The sequence below is a fragment of the Cervus elaphus genome, chromosome 30, assembly GCF_910594005.1.
Source record: "Cervus elaphus chromosome 30, mCerEla1.1, whole genome shotgun sequence".
Classification (NCBI taxonomy): domain Eukaryota; kingdom Metazoa; phylum Chordata; class Mammalia; order Artiodactyla; family Cervidae; genus Cervus; species Cervus elaphus.
In genome coordinates this window covers 65680233-65701948 of record NC_057844.1, presented here as the reverse complement: position 1 = coordinate 65701948, position 21716 = coordinate 65680233, and the positions used below count along the sequence as shown (strand labels likewise).

Below are 21716 nucleotides of genomic sequence, written 5' to 3'. Positions count from 1 at the left end.
ATGGTATAAATGTGGTTATTTTCCTAATATTTCTCTAGAAAGTTGGTTAAGATATAGAAGACAAAATAATTGGGGGTTAAATAGCATTCTTGAGTAATTTATACAGTTTCCCTAAGAACAAATGTATGTTCTATTTGCTTGAGCAAGGATGGATGGAAATTTTCAAAATCAGCATTGCCTAGGACTTCCCCAGTAGTCCAGTGGTTAAGACTCTGGGCTTCCAATGCAGGTGGCGCAGGTTCAACCCTTGGTTAGGGAACTAGCATCCCACATGCCATGCAGTGAAGCAAAAAAACAGTTGTTTGTGTGTGTGTGTGTGTTTTAATTAAAAGAAAATATTCAGTGTTGCCCATTTCTTAAGGAGTTCACAGGGCATGATTTATTTAACTGAGCTTCCCTATTGCCCATTGGCTTAATGGTAAAAAAAAAAAATCCACCTTCCAATGAAGGAGAGACAGGAGATGCAGGTTCCATCCTTGAGTTGGGAAGATCCTCTGAAGGAGGCGATGGCAACCCACTCCAGATTCTTGCTTGGGAAATCCCATGGACAGAAGAGGCTGGTGGACTACAGTCCATGGGGTCAAAATGGGTTGGAAACAACTAAGCATACACACACACATTTACTATATAATTAGGGTTCGTCCATTTATATGGAAGGACGTTGTATAAGATATAGATTGTAGCAGTGGAGAAAAAATGCATTTCAGAAACCCTGGTCCAGTGCCCACACTTTTTCTCCTCCTCCACCTCAAACAGGTTACCTACACCTGCCCTCCCATGTTCAACCGGTTTCACTTAGGGTCCCCATGACTTTATCATGCCATCTCCCCATAATATTGAGATTAATCATCAATATGTCTGTCTTCACTATTCTGTGTGTACTCAAGGGGAGGGCAGCTGTTGGTACTTTTCCTTAACCAACTAGTTAAAGATAAATTTGTGCTGGTCTGAACTGACATCAGAGAACTTAGATAGGTAACAGTTTAAAACAGAATTCACAAAATTACAAGGGGTTCCTATGAACATTCCAGCCACACAGTTTATTATTCAAAGCTTCCATCGTAAATAGATCATTTCAAAGCTGAGACAATTTGATGGCTCTATCCTTAGGGCTGACTTTTTAAACTAACTTTCCTCTCTATCAATTTCTTTATCTCCCAGGAAATGCCACTGCCACTTAAAGTACTCTTTATATTTAATTCTTCTAATCTTTTCAGGTATTTGAAAATTGCTGTCAGTGATGCTAAAATATGCCACGTTTTGGGGAAAAAAAAATTCTGATAGACATATATATAGCAGGTGCTCCATTGGAAGAAATATTATGCTCTAAAATAGAATGAAAGCCACAAAATGTATGTTCTACACAATAAGCTCTGGTGGTCTATACTTTTGCAAATTGATTTCCACTGGCTAAGCTAACAGAACTTATCAGCTGCAGTCTTTCAAAGAAAACATGAACATGTCTTTACATTACATCATTTAAATTTGATCTTACTAAAAGTTGTCAGGATGGCAAAAAAAAGAAAAATCTCTTTATAATTACAATTGGGGATAGTCAATTATCTATTGACTTCCTACAAGGCTCAAACACTATGTTCTAGGGAGTGTGCTCAGTCATTCAGTCGTGTCTAAGTCTTTGTGACCCCATGGACTATAGTCCGCCAGGCTCCTCTGTCCATGGAATTTTTTTTAATTTGTTTGGCTGTGCTGGGTCTTAGTTGCAGCATGTGGGGTTTAGTTCCTTGAGAAGGAAATGAACCTGTGTCCCCTGCACTGGGAGCTCAGAGTCCTAGCCAATAGACACCAGGGAAATCTCTGCCCATGGAATTTTCCAGGCAAGAATGCTGGAGTGGGTTGCTATCTCCTCCTCCAGGGGATCGAACTTGAGTCTCTTGTGTCTCCTCCTTTGGCAGGCAGATTTCTTTACCACTGCACCACCTAGGAAGCCACTAGAGGCCCCTGTGGCTAAATTTGGGAAACACAGATTAAGAGACATTTTATGTTATTAATTTATGTATTTTTAATTGAAGGATAATTGCCTTACAAGGTACTGGTTTCTGCCATACATCAACATGAATCAGCCATAGGTAAACCTATGTCCCCTCCCTCTTGAAACTCCCTATCCACCTCCCTTCTCCCACCCCATGTGACCCCTCTAGTTTGTCACAGAGCACTGGTTTGACTTCCCATACAGCAAATTCCCACTAGCTATCTATTTACCATATGGTAATATATATGTTTCCATGCCTCTCAATTCACCCCACCCTCTCCGTCCCTCTCTGTCCACAAGTCTGTAAGAGGCTCATTTTAAATCGCACGAGAGACGAGCCAGAAGGTGGCAAAATCTGAATAATTACCAAACACACAAATGTTCCACAAACATCAAAGGAGGAAAAGCTGGGGATCAGGTGGCTTACGACCAATTCACAACAGAGAATTTGACCTCAAGTGGATTTTCCCTGGTGGAGAAAAATGGAGAGAACGGACCTGGACTTGTATTATTGTTGTTCTTCAGTGGCTGCGCCGTGTCCACCTCTTTGGGACCCCATGGACTGCAGCAATGCCAGGTTTTCCTGTCCTTCACCATCTCCCAGAGTCTCCTCAAACTCATGGCCATTGAGTCGGTGATGCCATCCAACCGTCTCATCCTCTGTCGTCCCCTTCTCCTCCTGCCTTCAACCTTTCCCAGCATCAGGTGGCCAAAGTATTGGAGCTTCAGCATCAGTCTTTTCAATGAATATTCAGGGTTGATTTTCTTTTGGAGTAGACCGGTTTGATCTCCTTGCAGTCCAAGGGACTTTCAAGAGTCTCCAGTACCACAGTTCAAAAGCATCAATTCTTCAGCACTCAGCCTTTTTTATGGTCCAACTTTCACAACGGTACGTGACTACTGGAAAAACCATAGCTTTGACTATACAGACTTTTGTCAGCAAAGTTATGTCTCTGCTTTTTAAAACACTGTCTATGTCTGACATACTTTACATCTAAGGAGCAAGCACCTTTTAATTTCATGCCTAAAGTTACCATCTGCAGTAATTTTGGAGCCCAAGAAAATAAAATCTGTCACTGTTTCCACTTTTTCCCCATCTATTTGCCATGAAGTGATGGGACCGGATGCCATGATCTTAGCTCTTCAAATGTTGAGTTTTAAGTCAGCTATTTTTTTTTTCAACAGTATGAATAAGCCTTGTTATGAGGTGTTAGCAAATGCAATGAGACACAGAAAGAAAATGAAATTTAGTGAAACTTTTTACTAGACAGAAATTTCTAGAAGGATGCTTAGAAGTAACTTAGAAGGATAGCTTGTGATTCTGAATGTCAAACACATGGGGTTGAAATTTATCCTCAAGTCACTGGAGAACAAAAATTGACCTCTGATAGTTTAAGACTTAAAAGAACAAAAATTGACCTCTGATAGTTTAAGACTTAAAGTCTAAGTCAGGAGGTCACAAAGTGTGATCCAGGGACCATTGGCATTACTTGGGCACTGGCCCCATCTTAGAGCTAACTAATACAGGGGAAACTCCCATCATGGAACCCAGCAGCCTGCATTTGAACACACCTCCTGGGTGATTTTGAGAATCACTGGTTTAAGCAAATTAAAATAATCAAGGCAATGTACCAGCTATAAATCCTTCTGTTGGTGGCATGCACAACAGAAACCAGTGAGAATGGCCTGAAAGAGAAGTTTCGGAGCCATTTCTGAGTAGAAGACCAGAAAGGAGAAATAAATGTTTTTGAAAGATTTCCTATTTGACATTTAACAGTATTTCAGGATCACCTTTTAACGTGCTATTAAAGCTTCTCTCTTAGAAGCTTATCATAAAAGGAAATTAAAAGTGACTAAGTCTCCGAATGGGGATTACAGCCTACTAGGTTTTCTCTCTCCTCTTCTGAATAAGAAATAGATTCCTCATCACGATACGTGTGTCAGGAGGGAACTGGGATAAAAAAGAACTAACATTTACTGACGACTTCTCTCTCTCAGGCTGCTCACATGCATTATGCCATTTAATCCTCACAAAAAAGTATTATGAGCCACACTATATTATTACCCTTTTTTATAGATAAGGATACTGGGGTTCAAAGAGGTAAGAAAAGTTTAAAATAATCAATTAGCAAGCACAAAACAAGGATTTAAGTCCTTTTTTCCCATATGGTACCATCCCCTAGGAGGTCCAAAGATTCCGATATAAACAAGGAATTCCTATTATTTCCATTTCAGTTGGTGTTTGAGATATTCTTTGGAAGTTGTTCATCTTGCTTATGTAATGGGGATGACATTTTGAAAGTACTTAATTCAATTCAGTTTGCCTCTTAATCCACTGTTTTCGTACAAGCTTCTACCTCAGAGTGTATGGGTATCTCTTACCTGACCTCTCTAGGAAACAAACATCTCCAAACCCAAAGGGCTTGAGGTCCAGCCAGAAGAGAAAGGGTAGCAAACCCAGTGGTCCAGAGGTCACGGGAAGAAAGGAGTTGGAAGGATTTAATGGCTCCCCACAGGCTTCCCAGGTGACTCAGAAGTAAAGAATCCACCCACCAATGCAGGAGACACAGGTTCGAGCCCTGGGTCAGGAAGATCACCTGAAGGAGGAAATGGCAACAGACTCCAGGATTCTTGCCTGGGAAATCCCATGGACAGAAAAGCCTGGCAGGCTACAGTCCATGAGGTCACAAAAGTCAGTCATAACTTAGCAACTAAACAGCAATAAGAATGGCTCCCCACATCTCCCAGTTTCTCCTCTCTGAGCTTTGCATCTAGAGGAGAGCCAGAGAAAAGAGAGATTTCTGGCTCAAGTTCTGCCTAGGACCCCAGGAAGAGATTGCCCAGTGGGCCACCTAAAGCTGACCTTCGAGTAAACATGGAGGCCGAAGGAAGGACTTCAAAGGAAGAGCGACACCCCTGCACCCACGCCCGGGGGACACAGGCCTGGCCCGGAAGTTCTCACAGTCTTCCCGGAGGCTCAGAAAGCAGCTGAGTGGTAAGCCAGGAGGTAATCAAGTCTGAAGGAGGGCCAAAGGCCAGGTGAGGCCAGGTCAGTGATTTAGGAGGCCTCTGGGGCCAGAATGGCCATGTCAGGGTGAAGACTTCAGAAAAGGAGGCTACCAGGTCCTTCCCAAGTTTATAAGATCAGACCACTGAACACACCAACCCCAGACATCAGCCATGCAGGCCAGCAGGGCCCGGAGATGGGAAGAGCCCGAGGAAACGCCCCCTTCCCTCTTCTTTCCCAGAGAAGAATCTCTCCCTTTGTCACTCCCCAGGCCCATGGAAGAGACTGATTTGCTTTTCTATCGTTCATTGTTTGACACACATGTACATACCCTTTATTATGTGCCAGGCGTTCTTCTAAGAGCTTACATGTTCATTCATGTAATAGAATCAGAACTCTGAGACGGAGGAACTATTAAGTATCCCTGTTCACTGATGACAAAACCAAGGCACAGAGAAGTTTAGAAAAAGGTCCAAGAAATAGAGCAAGAAGTCAAAGACAGACTCTGCTTAAGCGCCAAACCAGAGCAAGTATCTCACATGATTTACTATTGCTCAGAAGAGCTAAACTGATCACACTAAGCTTTATAAACTCGAGCACACTAAAATTTTTCAGCCATCATGGAATCCAGCATATGGGAGGTCCTTAGGAAAACCAGGTGGGTCATGTGAGTGAAGCAATGAAGGAGGAGGAAGCAGAAAGGAACAGGAAGACAGAGGAAGGAAGCCTTTTCAAGTCAGAGTGGCAATGTGTCCATATTTTCAACTTTGGGGGGAAACAATGGCGGCAGCTCACATTCTTCCTACAGGTCCTCCAAAAGCTTATAAAACAGGTGAGTCCCTGGAGAGGGAAATGATGACTTAGCAGCCTGGCTGGTTTTCTCTTGTCTAGTGGCAACTGGAAAGCTGAACTATAGAAGCACTGCTTGGACTGGAAAGAAATCAAAAAACATCCCATTTCTCTTTTTTTTTAATGGAAAATGTCCAATTATTCGAAGTATTTTTCAGTGATGTTTAATGTTTTTCCCCAAAGCCCACAAGACTGAAATACCACCCTCAGCTCAAACCTTAGTGTAAAGGTCTTCAAGTTCATTTTGCACGGAGCACATAGCTGCCCCTTGCGGAAACCCTTCACACCCCGCCCCGCAGGAAGACAAAACGCACCGTCAGAACAACAGAAAGGGAAGAAAACAAGGGCAGACTGGATATAATTCTAAAAATCAAATATACGGCCTCCAGAAATATACTGTCATTTTCAGGATCAAAAGGAATGAACTGAACGTATAAGGGGTTTTCGAGGCTTTCTGGGGCCCCATTAATTATTTCTGTCCCTGATGAGATATTACCAAATGGAGCCACTACGAACGCTGACATAATCTCGGCTCCCAGGGGGCAGTCTCATGGCACACGAGGCCTGCCACGGTGGCAGACGTATGGCACCGACAATATATTTCTCTGAGATCTGGTTCAGTTTTTAAAAATCTAACATGCCTCTGAATGGGTCCTAGGATACGGTATTTGTACAATGTGAAAAAATGATTCTTTGGGGGGAGAGGAGAAAAAAAGAACAGTGCTCTCAATGTTCAGTATCCTTTACATCTGCTGCTCAGCTGGAAACACTGTTAAAAGGCCATTAGGACCTTAAGGTAACAGACCTCGAAGGCTCTGAAAGCCAGGGAGCAATTTGCTGTTTGTGTGAGGATCAGCCCAGCCACTTCCTTTTCAAGGGCTGAAAACAGCTTCTGTCATGAGCCGTGAAAATCAATTCCACAGGAACCAGGCTGAAATGTGGCCGAAGGTATACACCTACGGGCTGGCGCTACACAGCAGAGCCTCCTTCTGGGCGTCCCTGGCACCTTCCAGAAGGAGGGGATGGGCCGTCTGGGACTTCAGAAGCCTCCAGGCTTCTCTTTTAGGACACTGGTTCTCTCTGATGCTTCATTAGGTTAAAATCCGAATTCTGTGTAGCCCAGAATGAAGATCGCTTCGGGGAGTGTCAACCTGGGAAAAGCCTACTCTGGCTTATTTATATTCCATCTTTCTGTTTTTCCTGATGATAGTAATTTGGAGAGAGGCTCATTTTTTTCTGAAGAATACTGTTTCAAAGCCTTTCAACATAGAAAGCATTTTTTTAACTTTTTTTTTCAAGTATACATGATATTTTTGAAAATAAATATTTCAGAGGAATCACAATGGTTTTGTCAAGAGTTGTACCTGATAAACTCATGGTTAGCAAGGTTAAAACTCACTTTAAAATGCATGACAGGTTTTTCAGTTATAGGAAATTGCTATTCCAGTTATAATATGCAACCTTGGTTACCACATAGAATTAAGACCATTATAACCTATATTTTTACATATAGTCAACCCTCTGTTAAACTGCAAACCTTTGTATAATTTACTAAGCATATGCTGGATAAAAATAAATTGCCATCCTTAAATCATAGCAATTAGTTTATGTTTAGGCATATACCTTCTCACAATATTGAATTTATCTTTACAGCAATAACCCAGGCTGAGAAACTGACTCAAAGATAATTTGTTAAATTAATATGACAAAATGAAAAAGCATAATTTCATGGTTTTTTGCTGTGAATATCTGTTGCACCTAATGTATTCTTTTAACTGGAATTTAAATATGCTTACATATATTTTCTTGATTAAAATAGAAAAACATGTTTATACAACTTTGATATGTCTATTTTACAAAATATATCATGAAGATCTCTGATTTTAAGAAATTCTCAAGTTATTTTTTTCTAAAACAACAGAAGGTGGTAAGTGAAAAGAGATTATATGTATTAATTTTCTTGTTGATGACATAAGATTTGCCATTTGCAACCTATTATATTCAATTGAAATTGACCTTTTATGAGAGCCATGTGGTAATGTAAGCGAAATGAATATATTCTTTATGGCAGTCATATAAAAAGATTGGCCTAAGCTTTTAGCATAGTACTTGACCTCCTGGTGTCTGAATACCCCCAAGTCTGTGAAAGAATATTGAATAAGATAACCACATAATCAAATGAGTAGTAAAAGCACAATAAAAGCCTTTCACACATTAGCACTTGATAATGTAAAAGTAACAGTCAACTATGTTCCCTAAATTCAGTACAAACATGTAGCTACAGGAGAGGCTGGAACAGATCAAGCAGGAATGCTCAGAAACCCTACATTTCAGGAATATTAACTGCTATTAATACTTTAGAATTAAAGATTATTTTCTAAATAGAGCTCCCATTATGTCAACGACCACTATAACTCCTCAAAATCATTTGTTAAAACTTCTGCTACAAAAAAAGAAAAAAAAAATCAAGTGATTTTAAATGTTTTCATTTCTAAGTTTTAAAAACTCCCAGTTAGGATTCGGAATAACATAGGATAAGCAAACAGCTAAAGGACAATATTTTCTTACTTTCCCAAGAAAAAAATTAAGGCCTGTCACTTACAAACATCTATAGTAGCCAAAAGCATGGTGGCTTTTTTTCAAGTTCATTGCAAAAGTGCTATTGACTTTGCACTATTCTGACCCATTAAGAAAATAATAATTGATAGTTACTCATCTCTTTTTTGGAAGACCTCAGGGTGATTTTTTCACAGAGTGGCCTCCACTCCACTGCAACCTTGAATGGAAACACCCCTAGCTCCCTGAAATTCAGCAGAGGAGCACTGGCCTCTGCTAATCTCAGCTCTGCTGAGGACACAAAAAGAGAAAGTCAATTTCTCAAGAAATCCGAGACATAATAAGAAGCAAACACACTAGCCGATAAAGCCTACAGGACACAGGTGTGCATGCCCAGAATGCATTATGCTACATCTTTAATTAAATGCGTATAAAATGAAGAGTGACCAGCTCTAATGTAGTCTCCTTGTATCTGGAAGTCAGGAACAAATGGCTAAATCTGCACAGAAAAAGCAGCTCGGAGACGGAGAGCTGGGGCTGGAATCACTCTTGACCAGAGATACCTTCTAAAAAGGACCCCAAAATGTGTCCTTCTACTCACAGAAAGCCAACCATATTAGCAAAGAGTAATACGGATGCTACTGCGAAAGAAACTTAAATTGTCCTTTCCCGGTTTCCCTTTCAAGCAATGTTGTGCTTTTCTTTTACTCAAGCAGAAACGCCTCAGTCAGCTGGGTGGGACCCAGTCTGCTCCAGGCACAGGTAATTAAGGTTTGAACTAATCCAGCCACTCGCTTTCCGTTGGTCCCCCTAGTGGCCAATACAGACATCTGGAAGAAGGCAGAGGAAATAGGGTGTGTGTGCAATTTGGAGCAGAGACGCTTTCTGGGTGGAGGTTCTTACCCAAGATCAAGGTGAAAAACAATGCAAAATCATTGCCCAAATCGAACTGGCTACCCTGACCAAAAAAAATACAACAAAGTGTGTTTAAAACCACGCTGAATGCACTCAGAGTGTGGCTCCCACACTCCTCAAAAGATGGTGCCTGGACCGACAATATCGACAGTATCAACATCACCCGGGAACTTGCTAAAGATGTAAATTCCAGGCCCTGTTCCGGAACTACTGAATCAGAAACTTGGGGGGTAGGGCCCAGGCATTTGAGCTTCGCAAGTCCTCCAGTGATCTGACTCATGACAATGTGTATGAAGAACTGCTCCAGATCACTGGCTCTCCTCCCCACATGCACATCTGAATTCCTTGGGAAATTTTAAAAAGGAGAAGGAGGGAGGAAGGGAGGGAGACTACCTTCCCAGACCCCTTAAGTCAGAATACCTGAAGATGAAGCCCAATTGTAGGTTTCTTTTTTTTTTTTAATATGTCATATGATTCCAGGATAAGCCCTGGTTCCTTCCAACAACTCAAAAGAGCCAGTTGTTAAATTTTCTGGAATTTTGTGAGCTGGTTGTTAATCTGTTAGTGGCTCGAAATTGGCCATGGTGGGAACATGTAAACCACAAAAATTGGCAAATGCTACAAATCAGGTCTCCCCACACACTACCCTCTAGACAGCCAATCATTGTACATGCATTAGTTTGCCACTGGCCAGCGTTGAGAAATGAGTCTAAAGCAAGAATGCCAAATATTTACTTAATTCAGATAGTCTAAGTCATCCCTCTCAGTTTCACCATTACCCCTCAACTCCTCGGGATTCTTATTAAGATTATAAAGATTAAGTAACCAATTTAGTGGCCATGAAAATGCAAAAGGCTATCAGCCCTCTTACTGTATATCCGTGACTAGCTCAGATCAACAGCCACAGCCCTTTCCCTTTCTCTTCCAAGCAGGTATACAGTAATATTCCATTATATATATCTTCTTTATCCATTTCTCTGTTGATGGGCATTTAGGTTGCTTCCATGTCTTAGCTATTAGAAACAGTGCTGTTATGAACATTGAGGAGTACGTGTTCAATCTTTTGACAAGACCATTTTACAAATGGTGTTTTATACTAACAATTTCATCACATGAAGAGCCATGTAATATCTATCACTCCTTTTGTACTATTAATACAAAATAATCAATGACTCAAGTTTAGTTTTATTTCTTTATTTGGGCTTCCCAGGTGGTGCTAGTGGTAAAGAATCCGCCTGCCAATGCAGAAGACTTGGGTTTGATCCCTGAGTTGGGAAGATCCCCTGGAGGAGGAAATGGCAAAGGACTCCAGTATTCTTGCCTGGAGAATCCCATGAACAGAGGAGACGGGTGGGCTACAGTCTATGGGGTCACAAAGGGTTGGACACGACTGAGCAACTAAACAACAAGTTCAGATCAACAGCCACAGTCCTTTTCCTTTCTCTTCCAAGCATGGGCATAGGAAGCAATTGTGGAATGAGAAGGGTGGGTAGATACACTGGGGGACTTCCGAGGGCAGACTGCCTCATCAATGTAGAGATGCGCGTGGGAAGGAATGGTCCCTCGGTGTGACTCAGCGCATTGTAATGAGGCTTTGCTTCTTGGTACTCCAGCAGCCTTCTTGGTTTTCCTCATGTAGCTGATGTGGATGATGGACGGACTGAGGACAGAAGGGTCAAAAGATGGGGAGAACCTGAGAGTGGGTCATACTGTTCACTTTCCACCTTCCCGCCCTAGAACTGCTCTATGTTGAGACTTCTTTGCATGTAAAAGAATGGCTCTCCTTGGTTGTGTGAACCAGTTGAGTCAGGATTTTCTGTGACCTGAAGCCAAAAGTATCTTAAGTGACACAGATTCTTTCAGGCAAGAGTTTCAACGGCTTGTCCTCTTTAAACCTTTTTCGGGGAACTTCTAAGTAGCAGAGCAGTTTTTAAAGGTTTGGTTTTTTTTTTTTTTAATTTTACCTCTTCTTTCTCTGATGACATCATTCACCCTTTTCTCTGCCTCTTATCTTCATCTGTGCCCTCAGCTGCTCATGTGTTAGTACCGAAAACCGCTCCCCAGCTGTCCTCCCTCCATCTCCGAACTCTTCATGACCCCTCTCTATTCCATCCTGCTTATGGTGCTTGCCCGACCTAAAACAATACTCTCGTCATGTCCCTTCACTGCCTTGACTCTCAGATGATCATCGACTTTCTGCTGTATAAAGCCAAGGACACCCAAGGTCCGTCAAAACTCCAACCCCACCCTACCTGTTCAACATCACTTCTCACAAGCTCTTAATCAACCCCTTTCTGACACTCTCCCACAAGCTTTATTTTGCTCACCCAGTTAACCCCAACCCTAATTAATGGCTTCTTTCATGGCCCTCCGTCAAAGGTGACCCATTCTTCAAGGTTCCTGTGATGGTAAATTTTACATGTCAACTCAACCAGCCTAAGGAACACCCAGATAGGTGGCAAAACATCATTTCTGGATGTGTCTGTGAGGGTGTTTCTGGAAGAGATTAGCACTTGATTCAGCAGACTGAGTGACCAATGTGGGCAGGCATCAGCCAATCGCTTGATCTCCTAAATGGAACAAAATGGCAGAGGAATGGTAAATCCTCTCTCTCTTCTTGAGCTAGGATGCCCACATATTCCTGCCCATGGACATCAGAGCTCCCTTTTGATTCAGACTGACCTATCCCACCTGCTTTCACAGGTAGTCAGTTTGCAGAGAGTACACTGTGGGACTTCGCCTGTGTAACTACGTGAGCCTACTCCTATAATAAATCTCCTCTTCTATATCCCTAACTATCTATCTATCTAATAAGTCTCCCATATATTTACATATGAGATATATATTCTTGGTTCTGTTCCTCTGGTGAACCCTGACTAAAACACTCCCAATAAAATTTTACCTCCTCCTTTCAGCAAGGTCAAAGAAATCTCTTCCTAATATGATTCTTATCATTACAGTCAGTCACGTAATTTGGCACTTTAGCCATAGACACACCTTGGGCAATGAAGTAACCATTTTTTTTTTAATAAATGTATTTATTTTTTAATTGAAAGAGAATCGCTTTACAGAATTTTGTTGTTTTCTGTCAAATATCAACATGAATCAGCCATAGGTGTACATATGTCCCCTGTAATAATTTAATATAGTCTTCACCTTGCTGCTGCTGCTTATTCACTTCAATCATGTCTGACTCTGTGTAACCCTATGGACTGCAGCCTGCCAAGCTCCTCTGTCCATGGGGATTCTCTAGGCAAGAGCATTAGAGTGGGTTGCTATGCCTTCCTCCAGGGAATCTTCCCAACCCAGGGATCAAACCCGGGTCTCCTGCATTGCAGGCAGATTCTTTACCTCTGAGTCACCAGGGAAACTCATTCTTCATCTCAGTGAAAATTTTAAAAATATATTTTTTTACATTGTACACTGTATAAAAAACATACATTTTTTACTTGAATTTCAAAATGAGCACAGCTGATGACATATATTTTGATAATTCTATACTTTCTGAGAGTTAATGACACAGCTCTGTTTGGGAAATCTTTTTCTCTTGGTGACCCTAAAACTCCTAATAGTCCTCTGCTGGTTTCATGATATTCTGTTGCCACTAAAAAGTACACATGACCTGTGTCAAAGTATTTATATAACCTTGTTAATTTGATAAACATTTCTGGGACACATGATTCTCTCTTTCAATCTCTATTTCACACACACACACACACACACACATACACCCCAGTACTTATTCACTGTCAGACACACAGTAGATGCTCAATAAATGGACTGATTGATGGTTTGGGTGGTTTCAATTTTACTTCCTAAATATGTCTCGAGCCCTTTACTTCCTGCCACTCCCACAGTCACCACCCTGAGTCATGTTAACATCTCTTCTCTTCCTGTATCTGCCTTTGGCTCTCCCCAATCAGTGTTCTACAAAGCAACCAAACTAACACTCAAAACCATGTCCCCTTCTGATTAAAACACTTCTTCAACAGCTTCTCACTGCTCTGGGTTAAAGGCCATATTCACTGTAGTGAGTTGGACAGATTACAAGGCTGGTCAAGGAAGGAGACAGGGCCAAGCAGACAGAACAAGCTTTATTTGGGAGGCACTTGGACAGGCTGCCATAGGAGAAGTCCCTCAGAGCTTAGCACTTTCCAGAGGCACCAGAGAGTCCCCTGCAAGGAAGAGGAAGGACTGAAAGATCCTGCCAGGCAAGGGGAATGAGGTCTCTGGGCAACGGTTCTCAGCCACAGGGTGTTAAGGGCACAGCCACTTAAGAGTCTTTTATAGGCCCAGGGTACACAAAATAGGGAGGTTCTAAATAGTTAAAAATCTGCTTCTTTGAGCTACAAACAGTTGACTTTAGCCAACAGGCTTTAGTACTAAGGGTCCGTGTCTGCAGCAAAAAAGTAAATCACGTTTGGTCAATGTGCTTGGGCCACCTTGGATCACAAGTCATCAAGCCAGTCCTGGGCTTCCCTGGGGGCTCAGACAGTAAAGAATCCACCTGCCAATGCAGGAGATGCAGGTTCAACCCCTGGGTCGGGAAGATCCCCCGGAGTAGGGCATAGCAACCCACTGTATTCTTGCCTGGAGAATTCCACGTACAGAGGAGACTGGTGGGCCAGAACCGCGGGGTCGCCAAGAGTCGGACACGACAGAGCGACTGACACTGACTCCTTCAGGCTCTTCTCCCAAGGCTCTCGTACCCTTTGCCCCTTCAATGGCTGTTTCCCTGGGTTCGGGGCCTTCTTACCACACAGGCAACGTGTGTTCCCTCGGCCCCCTCCTCCCTCTGACTCTCTATTCTGGCTTCAGAGCCCATCAGTCTTCCTCAAGGAGGCATTTCCATAACCCTGTGATCAGAGGACAGGATCCTATTAAACACTTTCCCAGAGTCAGGTACCCCAGTGCTGCGTGCTCATCTCGCCCATTCACTGCTAAAGGTGCCCTGAATTTCTGCTTCCCTGCTGGGATTAAAATTCCCTGGTGCCCTACAGCCAGCACACACAGTGACTTACACATAGTAGGTAAACAAGAACTAGTATTAGAGAAATGCAAAACAAATGCCTAAAAGAGATGAAGAATAGGTTGTAATAGTAATCTATAGCCTGGATAATCTGTAAATGTGGAGTCAAATTTCTATTTTTCTTTGTTACTAACTGCATTTGTCTAAAAATATTTTTCATCCTGGAACATTCAAAACTCTTAAATATGTCCATCCAGGATTATTAGAGTTTTTAAACCTTCACCAAAGAATTAGTACTATGAAATCCTTTATTTACAAACACGCCATCCCAAAGAGTAAACTACACTATCATACACTGTCATGTAAATCACTAAAAACTGAATAATACTGGAGAAAACTATGAAACTATTTAAAGTCTCATTATGCACCAGCTTAAGAATTTAAAAGAGCAGAATTTGGTCTGCAAAATGATATAAGCACCAGTTTGAAATGGTAATTTTTCCTGTTTATACAGGCAAGACAATTCTAAGTCACCTTGCTGGCCTTCTGAGAGATATGAATTAAGGAGGAAAAAAAACAGCCTTATTTATGATTTTACTTTTGTGAGTCTGAAAGATTAAGCTACTGAATTATTTTATTAATAATTCCTTTACTAGAGTTTTTATCCTAAAACCATATTTCTATAAAAATCTTGTGACTGAATGGTATGTCACTTTGGTTTAAAAAGACTCAATAATTTTATATTCTGTTAAATGTTCATAATACGCATAACTGCAAAAGAACAGTGGTCACCCTCTCACATAAATTATAATGCAATGCTTATACTACAATATTCTAAAGAACATCTCACTGTACATTTTAAACCACTTTTGATAGTGGCCTACATTTCTGCTCACAAGCTATTACGACGTGGCACAGTTAAAAGATGTGAGTTTTATGTAAAAAAGTGTATCAGTCAACTCAAATGAACTCCTATTCTCAGTGATGACATATCATCTTCTAATTAAATCAGCTAAGAGAACTCTGTTTGCAAGGATCATTCTAAAATTAATTCCCAAATCAAAAGTCTAACAAGTGGTACTCCTAATAGCCCAGATTTTAGATTGCTTTGATACCTGGAATTAATGTGAATCTTTCCGTAATCTAGTGACTTGACAAATCATAAAAAAACCATTTGAAGTTCCACTAATTCGTTTATACCTCACACTGTTCTTCGAAAGGATCTTAAAGACATCATCTAACGAAACAGAGCGCTAGGAAATCAGAACTCTGTGAAGAAGGCGGTTAAATGGAAATTAAATTATTCATCCCTAACTAGGAGATTTAAAGAGTAAGACTTTCAAACACTGTTTTTTCATTTACATTAATGTGATATCTACATGTAAATTGAAAAAAGAGTTGGGTTAACAGCAAATTTATTAAAGAAGTTGGTTTGCTGGGGAGCAGAGGAAGGGCAGGCTTATTCCCTGGGAAGCCCACCAAAAAAAGGAAGGAACTGCTGGACCCAGGCCAGGTAAGATGAAGCATTACATATTCTGAGATTTGAAAATGATAAACAAAGACTAAAACAATCACTAGTATATCCCTGGAATATTAGAGAATGTTCTCTTTTTTTTTTACTTTAGATTTTTGAGATAGATTTACATTTTTTTGAGATAAACTGATATCAAAAAGGCAGGAGAGAATTTTATGCTTTCTTAATATTGAGCTATAGCCTGACTCATAGGAAAAAGTTGGCAGAGTAAGTTATTGAGAACAGCATTAGTTATATTTTTCCCCCCTAATTTTTGGAGATAAACTTCCCTCCTCCTTCTAACCCTCATGATAATTTCCTATAGTAAGTTTTTTTGGACTAACCCAATATTCAGAAACTAGACCCATATATTGAAAAAAACACACGTTTTTACTTTTTATCTCTTATAAAGCCACATCTATACAACGATTAGGAAAATGCACAAATACACAGAAAATTTAGTGGTGGAAGCATAGCCAATTCCAGAGAACATAAAACCCAAATTCACAGTGAGTCTGAAAAATTGTAGATGTTGCAAGTAAATAGAAAAATTCTCAGCTTGAACTGTGAGTGAATGCATATGGTGATTGAGAATACCAGGCTATATAGGTATTAGATGAGAACAGAACTGATTTTACATGCATTCATTCAACAAATACAGCATGGCAGTGGGCAAGATGAAGTGTATGGACTCCAGTGCCTGGGGTCAGAGTGCCTGCATTTGAATTCTAGGCTCCTCACTTTGTAGCTGAGTCATCCTCAGGCAAGTTAATTATCTGTTGCTCAGTCTTTTTATCTTTAAAATGGGGATAATGACAGTATCTAAGTTATTAGAAAAAGTCAATCAGACAATGTTTAATGTTTTTAAAGTGGGTAATACTGTCACATAGGTGCTGGACACAGTAATTTCTACATAAGGGACTGTTAAGTAAAGTTACATTAGATAAATGAAAAACATTAACATGAGCCAATAAATTACCACTAGTCAGCAACACATGCATATTATAATTAATGACTCCAAAAAGGCTCAAAGCATAAAACAGAGGCTCCATAAGCATAAAACAACATCCCCTGAATTGCCCAGCCTTTTAAGCAGATGCTCTTCTCAGCTGTGAGTTCCTTTACAAGTTTGGAGCCATCAGTATGACTTGGATGGGAAAACAAGATAACATTACTGGTGCTGGAAGAAAAACCAGCATGTTTCGCACTGACCTTTGATCAGAATAACAGTCCTAACAAAGAAGCCGATGATACATGGCTCAATATCTTCCCAGAAGACAGAACAAGAGAAAATAAGCAAGCATGCTTTGAAGGTTTTTGACTAGATATCTGGAAACGTTTGGATACCACAAAAATTACTAAGTATCAGAATGGATTGCTGAGAGGGGCTCAAGAGTCTACTCCTTTGGAGGTCTTTCAAACAAGGACAGATAGTCTATCTGATCTGCCTGGGATGGCTTAAAATCAGGGCTGAGTGAAGATTAATGGTACAAGCTGCCCCTTGAAGGCCTCCTCTTTCCCAACCACTCTCTGAGAGTCAAACTTTATATATGACCCATCACAGCCCCTCATCTGTTGAGTTTGAAGAATTCCCTTTTATCCTAGAATAGAAAAGGGCAACGCTATTTCACAATTGTGAGTTCTGAGTAAAACTTTAATAATGTCATGATGAGACATAAAGTCCTCATTACTTCTCAGTTATTTTACCAGGCAAGCTACCTGCAAATATCTTTCAATTAGAAACAGCTCTCATGAACCTGAAATCTGAACAGCAGTTCCTTTAAATTCATGTTCCCTGGCAGAATAACAGCACATGCCGTTTCTCAAGCAACCCATTAAAAGTCCAAACAAGGCAAAGGCTAAGAAGGAGTTGAAGGGAAGGATAACCACCATATACTAGATAATTAAAAGTAAATAATATCAGGAACTAGGGAGGAGAAGAAAAGTGGGTTCATTTAATAACAGGACACAAATGATTCTTCCAACAGCAATGGGTAGCATTGAGTAAAGTTTACCTTGAAAAAACGTTGATCCTTAATACACAGGTACCTTTCATTTCATTTGTTTTTCCTATCAGATGTGCCTCTGACCCCCCAATGACCTATGCTTGAGTATTTCAAAGGGTACCAAAAGTCAGAAGCTTTATGCAAAGTCAACAGTCCCCTCAGTCCTAGAAAGAGAATTTAACAGAAAGTGCACACATTTTAGAAATTCATAGCTAATTAACAAGCCCTGTAATTGTCAAAGGGGGGATGGAAAAGGGGGAAAAAACTTGTAGCTAAAAATCTACTAAAGGATTTATTTCAACCACTGGGAATGTTTCAGGAAAGTCAATGGTGCCTACAGAAATCATATACACTGAAAACCTTCCCTTTGATATTAAGGAGATTTGCATTGTTGTAAAGACCTGTAGTCTCCTGAAAGCCCCACTATTCATTAAATAATACAGAAGCAATTTAAAAATACTTAACTATTTTCTTCTTGGAGATACCTTTTCTGAAATCACGTTGGGAAATATCTGTGTGTTTAAAAGACATAGTTTGAAAAAACCCAGATTAGAGGAGAAAAAGTTCCCAGAAAAAAGTGATCCATACTCTAAACCTTTAAAAAGTTGAATTCCCTGAGACTGGGAGAGGGGGAAAAAGGGCAAAGCTGATCCTTATCAATTAATTAAAAAGAATGAAATAGCAGTAGACAAAGGGGAAGGAGAGTTAAGAAACTTAAGGATCTGTGGGGGCAGTCGCTCTCTACGCATTGATTAACAAATTAAGGAGCTCTGGAAAAGCGAGATGAAGTGACAGAGAGAGAAAAGTGGTCTTATAATTCACCACAGGTTCCGCCTCCGACTCACCAGAGGCTGCCTACGTCTGGCTCGAAATTGAAAACCTCTCCCTGTATATAATGCTCCGCGCTGTTGGCGTGATGTATAAGCTGTGTTTTTTTGTTTTTTGTTTTCAGTGCCTACATTTCTAGAAACGTGCTCATTCCGGGATAAGTAAAAACCCTCACTTGTAGAGTTTGTGCATCAACCATAAAACGGCAATCCCACTACGTATGCAAAATGCTTTTCACACAGTAGAGACCAGCTCCTGGGCAAAACGCAGAGAGGCTGGTGGAAATCCAGGGTTCTGATTCGACCATCTGAGGGTCACGGAGGACTTCGGCTGCCGGGTTTGAGCAGCCCGCGCCCTCACAGCATCCCCTGGCCCCTCGCTGTCTCTCTCAGCTCCGCGCTCCCGCAGCCAGGGGATTACCTCTCCCCGACACGTTTCATTCACTGAGCCCCCGAGAAGCTCGGGTTCGGTTGGAACTAAGAGCCGGAAAACATGCACCCAAGCGACCACGCAAGTGGTCGGAGACCGAGCGCTCCCCACGCGCCGGCGCCCGGCCCGGGGGTTGGGGGCTCTCGAGGGAGGAACACCCGTGGCCGGGGGACGCGGGGTCCGAGGGGACCCCCGGGACGCATCCGCTAGCGAGCCACCCGCTGAAGTTGACTCAGCTCCCCGGAGCGGGCGGACGAGGCCGCGCTCCGGACGGGGCGCCGCGCGGGGCGGCAGAGCTGTCCCCCGGACCGCGAGTGACCAACCGCGATCGGGGGAGCCCTGAGGAGCCGGAACGGCAAAGCCCGCCCCAAATCTGAAACGGGCAGCCCGCGAACTCCCCAGAGCCGCCCGGAACCGCCGACGTCGGAGGCCGAGTCCCCGGGTGGAAGGGGTGGGGGGTGTCCCCTACCCCCAGCCCCGCTCGCCCGCCCACCCTCGGCCCGGGCGCCAGGCGCTCTGCCTCCCCGGAGGGCAGGAGCGAGGGGCCGGGGAGCCCTCCGCGTCTCTCCACCGCCCCCGCCGGCGCGAGGGCGGGAGCGGAGAAGGCGCCACTCTGACGGTGGCGCTGGGCAAACTGCGGCCGCAGTTCTTCCAAGTTTGCCTGAGCGAGCGGCGCAGGGTGGGCGCCCGACTCGGCGTGCGGCCCTCGCGCCGCGGCCGCCCCCGGGGGTCCCGGGCTCCCCGGCCCGCTCGGCCAGGGCCAGCGACGAAGAGGAGCGCGAGGGCGCGGGAGCCGAGCGCAGGAGGGAGGGAGGGAAGGAGGGCGCTCCCGCGTGTGCACACACAATGAGGCAGCCGGAGACGCACACCTTCCCCCCCTCCTCGGGAGAAGCCGCCCAGAGCATCCGCCGCCCGGCACGGAGGCGCGGCGGCCCGGGGAGCCCCCGGCAGAAAGTGAACACCACAACTCAGCAACAGGGGGAAGGCGGAGGGCTTCCGGCCGCCCGGGGGACGGGCGGCCGCCGAGGGCTGCAGCCGGCCCGGGCCGCGCGCCCGCGCTTACCTGCGATCTCCTGGTAGGGGATGTCCGCCAGGCTGAATCCCTTGGCACCGTACGCCTGGCGGACCTCGCCGCAGCTCCGAGCCTTCACCTCCGCCCGGGCCGGGAGAGACAGCAGCAGCCCGGAGAGGGGAAGAATCACAGCCCCGATCCAAGAAGGCATGGTGCAACATGCAAATCCAGCTCCGTGAACCCCGGGACCCGTGCGCTCTTCACCTTGCCCCTCCAGCCGAAAGCCCGCCAGAGCCGGCGGCGCGCTCCTCGCAGCTGCCCAGCGTCACCCCCTTCCGCCAGCCGAGGGGACGAGCCGCGCAGCCCTCTGGACTGCGCTCAGCAAACTTTTATAAGCCTGATGGAGGATGGCAAAGCCAACCGGGGCTGGCTGGGAAAGCAGCCGCCTCGCGCCTCTAGTTCCCCAGACCGAAAACGGTGCAATAAAAACGAGGAAAAGGAGGAAAAGAAATGTTTCCAAAAACCACCATAGGGGTTGAGCGCTGCGATCCGACTTCCGAGCCGCAAGAATCCTAGCGCGCTGCGAGCTCGGCGAGCGGGAGTGTGCGGCGAAGGTGGAGACGCGCGCCGGCTCTCCCGGGAGGGAGATGGACAGGCGACCGCGAGGGTGTGCGCGCGCGAGTGTGTGTCGGTGTGAGCGCGGGGTTCTCGGGGACGTGTGTGCGTGGAGGTATGTGTTGGGGATATACGAGATCCAGGGGAAACCTCAGCTTCGCACAGGCTGAGGGAGCCTGTGAGAGTCCTCCTGAAATAGGAAGAGAGAAATCCTGGAGACAGACGCTGGGAGGCTAGAGGGAAGGAGAAAGGAGGGGAGGGAGAGAAACGTGCTACACATTGCACTGCCGAAATTCAGAGGCAGAGTCGAAGGCAAAACCTGGACTGGATTTATTTCTAATCGGCAGCAGAAGGGGGATAAAAGGGAAGCGTTCCTCTTTTCTTCATTGGCTGCACATCCTTCGTTCTCATCCGAAATGCTACTTTTAAATGCCATAACGAAGTCATCTAGGAAGACAAAGTATTTTTAAGTCATTAACTTACGTTATTAAACTATATTTTTGTGCCTGTAAAGGACAACGCAATGCCAATTGTTGCTCTAAATATAAGCAGCAATTCACGACCTACTGGAATACACAGCCCTCGCAGAAATGAACAATTAGAGAGGAACCGGGAATAGCAGGGCCCAGTCGCTGCTCTAATTACTGGGCTTATTGCTGTTTGACTTTTTTTTTTTCTTCTAAAGACAACGCAGGCATACATTAGACATCAGTAGTTTTTTTTTTTTTTTTTTAATTTTAAAATTTTGGTTTCTGGACTCAAAAATGTCCCCCTTTTAACTTCAAATGTTACATAATCTTGGATCAAAAATTATTATCTCAGGTTTCTAGCGTGTGGATGAACAGGAAAGCGAAGAAGCAGCAGAACAAGGAAGCAGTGAGAAAAAAAGAGCAAGGGTCAGTGGGGTACATGAAGGAAGATATTGGGGAGGGCAGTGAGGGCTTCGCTTGCTTTTAAGGTTCTCACTTACTAGACTTAGCATTTTCTTCCAAAGTGGAGAATCAGTTCACTTCTTTTCTCCTGCCGT

General features: G+C 43.4%; 1 protein-coding gene across 1 annotated transcript in view; it reads right to left on the bottom strand.

Moving 5' to 3' along the window:
• The window catches only part of GPC6 (glypican 6), a 1191916-nt gene extending 1170967 nt beyond the window's left edge, over nucleotides 1-20949 (bottom strand). Inside the window, exon 1 of the mRNA XM_043892444.1 lies at nucleotides 20126-20949. Within this exon, the coding sequence (XP_043748379.1) occupies nucleotides 20126-20285 (160 nt within the window). The 5' untranslated portion in view covers nucleotides 20286-20949. The remainder of the gene's footprint in view (nucleotides 1-20125) is intronic.
• Between the last annotated feature and the right edge of the window lie 767 nt (nucleotides 20950-21716).